Source organism: Hemitrygon akajei, chromosome 29 (genome assembly GCF_048418815.1).
Source record: "Hemitrygon akajei chromosome 29, sHemAka1.3, whole genome shotgun sequence".
Lineage (NCBI taxonomy): Eukaryota > Metazoa > Chordata > Chondrichthyes > Myliobatiformes > Dasyatidae > Hemitrygon > Hemitrygon akajei.
In genome coordinates, this window is record NC_133152.1 from 34,406,833 (window position 1) to 34,415,713 (window position 8,881).

Below are 8,881 nucleotides of genomic sequence, written 5' to 3' on the forward strand. Positions count from 1 at the left end.
TTGAATTTCCAGCATCTGCAGATTTCTTCTCGTGTGTTCAGTCTAGGTAAATGGTAGATTTCTTCCTTTAAAAGACATCAGTAAACTAGTTAAGGGTTTATAACAATTCTGTATTTCCTTTAAACGCTCCTGAATTAATTACAAATTTAAGTTTCCCCCACCCCCACCGTGATGGGATTGCAATCTGTTGATCAGTGGTCTTCGAGGTTTGACGGCTAGTTCGTTAACTTCGCCACTGTGTAGAGCAGAATTATGTGATGGAATACTAGGACAGAAGAATATTTTACCCACTGTCACCACAGTGTGAGCTGCACAGTGATGGAGAAGTCGGCCGTAAACTGTGACATAACCACACGGTTTTCACTCTGACGGATAAACATGATATATGCTGTGTTGGAGAAGTAAAGTGTATTTGGTGTCGGAGAAGTAAGACTTAGACTGTCACAGAGAAATATGACTTATAGATGCATAGAGGAGTAAATATACATTGTGCCAAAGGAACATGTATATCGTATTAAAGAGAATTGTGCTCTATGCTATGACAAAGTTCTAAGACATTCACTATTACTGAGGATGATGTAGACTGTGGACCAGGAGCACCGTGTAGCTCAAGGAAGGAAATTGATCAGAGAAGAAATGGGTGACCACCAGATGGGGTGAGGGAGGCAGGTGGACAGTAAGGAAAACTTCAGAGTTCATTTCTGTGTGCTGGAAAATGGTGGGGTTCAATGTTCTAAAAACATGCTGTCATTAAAAATGAGAGGTTAGATGTGAAAGGCAGCTTAAAAATGAATCAGTCCTCAGGGGCTGATGAGATGGGAAGCAAGGGAGGAGATTGCTGGAAGCTTGACAAAGGTTATTTAGATTTTCGATGGTCACAAGTGAGGTTACGGGTGTCTAGAGCACAACAAACGTTTTACTTTTATTTAAGACAGACAGCAGAGAGAAGCCGGCAATGACAGATCTGTAAATTTGACATCAGTGGAATGGAAGTTATTGTAACAGATTCTAAGGGACAGGATTAACCCGCACTTGGAAAGGCAGGGGTTAAGTGAAAGGAGAACCTGTCGGACCAATTTGATTGAATTCTTGGAAGAAGTAATGTATTGATGAGGATTGATGGCCTTTGATAAAGTTCGATATGAGAGACTGGTGAAAAGGGTTGGAACTCAAGGGATTCATGATAAATTGGCAAGAGCGAATATAAAATTGGCTTGGCAGAGGGTGATGTTGAAGGGTTGCAATCAGAGAGACAGGTTCTGTGACCCTTACTGTTTGTTCTGTACGTTACTGATTTGGATGTGAATGTGGGAGCTATAATCAGCAAGTATGCAGGTGACACGAAGATTAGCGATGTTGTTGATGCTTTCTGACTACAGGAAATTAATTGTTAGTTGCTAAAATGAGCAAAGAAATGACAGGTGGAATTTATATCTGATAAATGTGAAGTGATGCTCTTTGGGAGGGCACAATGAAAAGTACAGAGGAAAAGAGGAACTTTAATATACAAATTCAGAAATCTTTGAAAGTGATAGCCCAGGTAGATTAGCTGGTTAAAATGGTTTACAAGGTACTTGCCTTTGACCGCGACACAGAATATAATAACTTCTAGCACAAGTATTTTTAAATTTTGCTTAAGCCACAGCTTCAGTACTAAGTACAGTGCGCATTGCCAGCCTTTGGTAAGATGTCCTGATGAAGGGTCTCGGCCTGAAACGTTGACTGTTTATTCATTTGCATCGATGCTGCCTGACCTGCTGAGTTCCTCCAACGTTTTGTGTGTGCTGCTTTGGAAAAATGTGTTATACTGTTGAAGGTTTAGAGGAGGTTCACTGAGATGTTGACTGGGACAAAGTGCTCCGTTTATGAGGGGACACTGCATTATCTGAAGCAAAACATAAGCTGCTGGAAGAGCTCAGTGGGCGGGGTAGTATTCATGGAGGCAAGGGAATGGTTGATGTTTCAAGCTGAGATCTTGCGTTAGGGCTAAGGATATAGAGGGAAAATAGACAAAATATGGAAGTGTGAGGAAGAGGTGAGACAAAGGCTGTTAAGCATTAAAGAGCAGTCAAAACAAGAGAGGGAGAACACAGAGAGAGACTTGCGTCTCTGTTGAAGAGAGGGTAAGAACCTCTTCAAAGTGAGCTTGCCTGGAAGAGAATTCACAGTGGAGTAGCAGAACTGAGTTTGTTTCTCTTGGAATGAAATAAATAAAGGGGAACCTGATAGACATACACAAAATCGTGAGAGGGTAGATATTAGGGAATGTTTCCAGGAGTCAGAAGTGTCTAAAACCAGGAGGTACAGTTTGAGAAACAAGGATGAAGTTTAGAGGGACGCTGAGGAAGAACATTTCACCCTCAGGGTGGTTGTAACCTGGAACGCCCTGTTTCAGTGGGTGCTGGAGGCAAGTACTTTTACAACATTTAAGAAATATACAGCTAAGCATCTGAAGCACCAAGGCATAGAGGGCTACAAGTAGAAATGAGATTCGGACAAATAGGTCAGCATGATCCTGATTGGCTCTTTGTCCCCATGGAAACGTGAAACAGTTGTACAAAATTCACTGAAGCTGTCCTTCGACTGAGGCAGAGCACTTGCCACAGACTGTAATCTCTGCTTAAATGATTTTGCTTTTATATTTTGCATGTCAATTGTACAATCTTGCTGGCTAAATTGGCAGGCAGTAACAGTATACAATGTACTCCAGGTGGCCTGCTTAACTTGAACATGCATACAAACATAGGTTAACTCTCTAAGCATAACTGGGATCATAAAGTCATAGAAAAGCACAGCACAGAAAAAGGCCCTTTGGCCCATCTAGTCTGTGCTGAACCATTTAAACTGCCTAGTCCCATCAACCTAGCCCTCAGTCCATGTACCTATCCAAACTTCCCTTAAGTGCTGAAATCAAGTAAGGGTGTAAAACTATACTTTAGAAAAGGGTGTACAATTATGTTAAGACAAGGTTTCTGGACTTAATGTTTTAATGTGTTAAAACATTGTAACTTGAAAAAAACAAGTTTGCCTTCTTCTGCTGTAATGATTGTTAGGGACACTCAAAATACTAGTATACCTCAGCATTGGATAAAACTCTGACTACACACAGCCAACACCTGATGTTACATGGCACTTGAACGTACTCAGAATCAGGCCGAGATATTTTTGGATAAACAGGAAAATAAGGTTATGCTCAAAATGTCCCTGCTGTTTACTAACAGCTTCACTAATACCGCTCCTGATCTTTCAACTTGTATATAATTCTGCATATTTTCCAAGTTTTATGTTCTGAAGCCATCTTGCTCCCAGTGGGTTTTTGCTGCTGGATATTGAAAACCATTGGCAAAGTCTCATTTGCCCCACTCTCATTCATGGCCCATCCAGCCATACAAAGTGCCCAAACATTGAGAACAAAAATCCTTTCCCACTGCCGTAAGAACACCTTATTTCTGACAGCTTACAGTTGATAACTTACAGTTGAATAGTTAAATACTTGCACGGTCTTGTGAGATAGTAACCATTCAGTTTGAGAAGGTTCGGTGTTCCAACCTTGAGTTACAGATCTCAAATATCATGGTAGGGCAATTGGTTGATTTTGACTGGAGGTGTTGAGCTGGGAACAGAATTGGCTGGAGACCCTGTTCTGGGAGTTTCATTGAATCAAATAGTTACCTGGACAAGGCAGTGAAGGTCAACATGGCATATTGAATTCTTTCTCAACTGGAGCTGGCTGAGAGAACCAAAGATAAAAGGCAAGGCCGGTGGGTAAGACAGCAGAAGCAGAGGAATTATTAAACTTGGCGCAATAGTTCTGTTTCCGCACTCAGACCCTGCTGTATCTTTGGTACTGAATGAAGTGAGACAAGTGCCAGCAGCTACAGGGCTGCAGGGGTGTGGTGGGTGCTGACACCAACCCATATCCACACCTCTTCTCTGCAGTTTCTTCTACTGAACTCACAGAGAAAGACTGGATTAATCCCCTCTGAATTCAAATGGAACGTATCACGGTACAGATGAAGGTTCTGCAGCCCATCATGCCAGTTCTGTTCCTGAGCTACAAAATTTATTTCAATAATTTTAATGCATTAAGTAAATGAATGTTATTTTCAGAGTGTGTAATAATATGATACTTTCTCTTCTTCTCCTCCTCCCCCCCCCCCCCTTCACCAAACATTGCAGACTTATGCCATGATGCTGTCATTCTCTGAGAATACTTCTCTCCACCCATCGTCCCAGAACTCTCTGGATGCTTGGCTGAGCATAGCAGGAGCTACGTCAGAGCCGGGGGCCTTTCACCCAATCAACCATGTTTGAGAGTGAGAGAGAGAGAGAGAGATAGAGGGAGAGAGAGAGAGAGTGAGAGAGAGAGACAGCAAGGCAAGACTTGGCCCTGATGTATTTGGGAAGGACAGTGATGGGTGGCAGCTATATGGTGGCTCAGGAGCTGTGGGATGTTGGTATCAGGGCAGAGCTACTAAAAACTGTTACCACCCCCATCTCCTCCTCAGCACTGTCTGTCAAGCTAAGGAGGCCTTACAAAACTTCCTTTCTTTCGGTCACAACTAAATTATGTTGCTGACCTTAAATTCCATGAGATATTTATTCCTGTTACATAATATTTTTGCACAGATATACCATTGGGGCTTCAGCTTAAAAAATATTAAAAATGGTTAAATACAAAGGGGCCGGTTAAGCTTCAGGAAGACAGACGTATGTCTCATAAGAAAGTAAGCCTGCTTGTTCTTCCTGGCTTTTACATCATCCTGTACTATTATAATTTTAAGTTATTTGAGAAATAAGCAGGGCAGGCAAATCGCAATAATTAACCTGTATATATTAGCCTGCATTCTCTCACTCTCCCTCCCCTACTGTATCCAAAATATCTCTCTCCTAGGCATTATATCTTTTCTATAAGAAACAGTATTGTGTCTTGTACTCTTAGCTGTCATGAGAGTGATTTAAAAATGTTAATATAATTACCTAGAGAAGGACCAAAAGTTATGTAATGATGTTGTACAATAACTGTCAAATAGGGAGCGTTGCTTGTGCCAAATAACATAGGTTGTCCTTCTAGTTGCCAATTCCCAGACAATCAAATTTTGTTTTTATTGTTTATTTTATTTAGTTGTAGGCTTTATTGAATTTCTTCCTGTCCATTAGTGTTTATGTCCTCACTATTTATTCCTTAGACGATTTCCTCGCAGACGCCCCCCACTTCAAACAGAATAATGTAGTCCAAAAAAAAAATGTGAATTCTTTTACGTTAACGTTTTTTTTTGTGTGGCATGCATTGTGGAAGTGCCAAACCTTTGAGGGGATGAGGGCGGTGAGGGGTTTGATTTCTTTTTTAACTCAGTATTTTTATTTAAGAGTGGATCCTGTTGTTAGATTTGATTTTTTTTACAAAAAAATGATTGAAAAGAACAAGTGGAAAATAGGCCTCAGCAGTTGCCGTTTCCGTGGTAAATAATTATAGAGAGAAATTAAAAGAATAAAGAAACCTTTGCTTTGTGAAAGCTCCTGTAAATACTTATGTAAAGGCCAGCAATTTCTTTTGTCCCCTAGAGTGACTCAATTTGGTGCTGAGTTTCTTTTCAGAGACTGTGGAGTCAAGGAGAACATGCATAGATTACATGCAGTTACTACTTTGCACAGTTGTCACGTGCCCCTTGTTTTTTTTTAGCAATGAAGCAAGCCAGCAGAGTAATTCTTTTTTTTTGAAGAAAAGCTTGGAGGGAAAAAGTATATATTTTTTCCTCTTTTGATCAACTGATAATTAGACAAATTCCAGCACTTTGTGAGCATGACACTCCCAATCAGTTAATTTAATCAGTTCCACTTTCTTTTGTTGGCGTTATACACACCTGCTTTTCCTTAAAGCAAAAAAAAACAAGGACAATCCTGCTTTCTGATTGATTCCCAAAGATCTGGAAGATGTAAGAGTGAATGGATAAAAAAAGAGATTAGTAGAATCTGACGATGAAATAGATAGGAATTAATAGACAGGACCTGAGAAAACTTGTCAAATTTGAATCGGCATTGAACTTCACTGAGAGGACACGTAGAACCATGAATCACTGAACTATTACCTGTGTGCAGCAGCACTGGGGACGGGAACCCGTGCAAGAAGTGATTATTGCCTCATGTTCTAGAGTCCCAGTTGAAAATAACTTGTATTTTCAAGAGGTTGCATTTGAAGAGCATAACTTCTGATCAGTTTTATCATGAATCTCTTTATCTCACTTTCTTTTTGAAAAACGCATGAATTCTGTCTCTCTGTAGAAATGTGAGAATCTCACACCTATCACCTCAACCTATCACCATTCCCTCAGAACAGTCCAAGCAACAGCATTAATTATGGTTAATTAAATATATTCAATTTTACTTCCCTTGGCAAACCCAAGGAAAGAACATCGATAGAACAGTAATGCAGCTGTCTCTCTCCCAACTTGTATACATCATATTCATACAAGCAAACTTTCCAATAGTGGCAATGAGGAGCAAGGCTTTTAGTCAAATACCTTCACATGGCCCTGGAACACAAGGGCCAGTTTAGTTTCACTCTACCCAACTCTAAGATCCACTAAGCTTATGGAAGGGGCCTTTACAATTAAAAATTAAAAGCAAAACTTTCTCTGATTAAATATTTTATATTCCAGAATAGTTCGGTGATTCATGGTTCTACGTGTCCTCTCAGTGAAGTTCAATGCCGATTCAAATTTGACAAGTTTTCTCAGGTCCTGTCTATTAATTCCTATCTATTCTATCGTCAGATTCTACTAATCTTTTTTTTTTATCCATTCAAAATCATTCACCTCTTTCTCATTGCAACCACGATTCCTTATTTGAGTTTTTTTTTAATCAATCCCCAATCTCAATTTTCATCACTAATCTTCACCATCCTTTCTCTTCCCAGTCTCCATTCCTCATCCCAACCTCCGATCCCCCTTTTCATCTTCATCCCTCCATTTACCACATTAAAAAGAATTTGGCTGTAAGACAGAAGCCCACGTTTCCAAAAAATATTTTTCACAAAGCAAGCAATGTATTCGGAATCATGGCATTAAAGGATATGGGAATAGATAAAGGAAAGGGACAAAAATGCAAATGAGTTTAAATATAGGCATATGGGCAGTTTTCTACTTTGAACATAAAGAAGAGAAATGAGTACTGTACTTTCTAAACACTGATCAGGTTGAAGCTGAGGACAGTCAAAGGGACTTATAGCCCGTGGAAGAGTACAGCAGGAACAGGCCGTTCGGCCCACAATGTTGTGCTGGAATCAGCTAAAAAGCAAATCAAAAACATCCCAACACTAATCCTTCCAAATTACCATGTCCAAATCCCTCCGGCCTCCTTAAATCCATGTGCCTATCCACACATCTCTTAAAAGCCTCTAATATATTCGCGTCTACCATCATTGCAGGCAGCAGATTTCCAGGCATCCGCCACTCTCTGAGTAAAAAATTTGCCCCTCACATCCCCCTTAAACCTACCCCCGTCACCTTCAATGCATGCCCTCTGGTATTAGACATTTCAATCCTTGGAAACAGATACTCTCTGTCCACCCACATATACTTTTCTATAATAGTGTCATGAAAGGTGGAAAGAAATGACAAAAAAAAGGCTAATTTTATACATTTTAGTTTCTTGTGATAGAGGTTGTACCACACTTAAAGAAAACACTGGCAAGACCACACCTGGCCTACTGTGAGTGTCATTCCTTGGGAAAGATATATCAGCAAGGAAGAAGTCCAGGTACTAGAACGATTCCTGGACTCAACAGGATAAATTACAAGCAGAAATTACACAAACTGGGATAAGCTTTCCTGCAATCTACAAGGTGAAAAGTGATTTGTTCACAATACTGAGAAGAATCAAATAAATAGAAGGAACGCATCTGCATGTTAGGGAGACTAAGAAAAGAAGGAATAGGCTAAAAATGAGAACCAGGTGTTTCAAAGGCGAGGAAGCACTTTTACATGCAACAAGTGGTAAAAATTGGAGTTTTCTTCCTCAAATAGCAACTTACGCTTTGTCAGTTGCTGACTTCAAATTGAAAATTGATATGCTTTTATTAGCTAAAGTTACTTAGAGTTGTAGGGTGAAAGCTGGTACTGTATATGGTTTGGGTGACACATTAGCCATGATCTCAGTAAATGGCGGAACAGATATAAGGGACAAGATACCCTTTTCCTGTTCCTGATTTCTTTCCCATGCTGGTCTTGTTCAATCTTAGGGCCTATTTCCTGAATGAAGGGCTATATTTAGCAGACTTTTGAATCTCCCCGATCTGATCAAATATCCTGTTCCAGAAAAAATTACTCACTAAAATCGTTGGGAAATATTTTAAATCACCATTTTAGAATCTGTTTTCATTCACGTTCAAGTTCCTGATCATTGAAAAATGGGAGCTACAGGTTAGCCAATTGGAATTTTCACTTAATTCCTCCATCTGTCCTACTTAGTAACTTTATTGAAAGACAAATAGCACTTAGAAAATGAGGGCACAAGAGAAAAGAGATGTACAGGTCTGACATTCCACTGCTGCCTCCCTCATAACCAATCATTCCTGATTCTTTCCTCACAGTGGGGAGGGGGTCAATGGGAGGACACACCTTCAGGATTCTGAGATGTTGCCCCCCGTTATGGAAATCAGTAAATGTATTTCCGATGGGAGAACTAGGTGAACTGTCAAAAGTTTATGCTTTACAATGATACTCAGGTCTCAATAGACAGTCCCAGAATTGCCTTCTGTACCTCTCCTCATATACAGAAGAACGTCCTGTTCTTTCACTTGAAAGAGGGTGGCTAATGGAAGTTAGCCTCAAAGAAGAAAGACCAAAATTCCATAAAACAATATGCATTGGATCTAAAAGAC

At 40.0% G+C, this 8,881-nt stretch overlaps 1 protein-coding gene across 11 annotated transcripts in view; it reads left to right on the plus strand.

Moving 5' to 3' along the window:
• prdm16 (PR domain containing 16) overlaps positions 1 to 4,318 on the plus strand; it is a 716,934-nt gene extending 712,616 nt beyond the window's left edge. For all 11 annotated transcript variants that reach the window (XM_073032140.1, XM_073032142.1, XM_073032143.1 and 8 more), the window contains one exon: positions 4,180 to 4,318. In XM_073032140.1, the coding sequence (XP_072888241.1) occupies positions 4,180 to 4,192 (13 nt within the window). In that variant the 3' untranslated portion in view covers positions 4,193 to 4,318. The remainder of the gene's footprint in view (positions 1 to 4,179) is intronic.
• Positions 4,319 to 8,881: the final 4,563 nt, after the last annotated feature.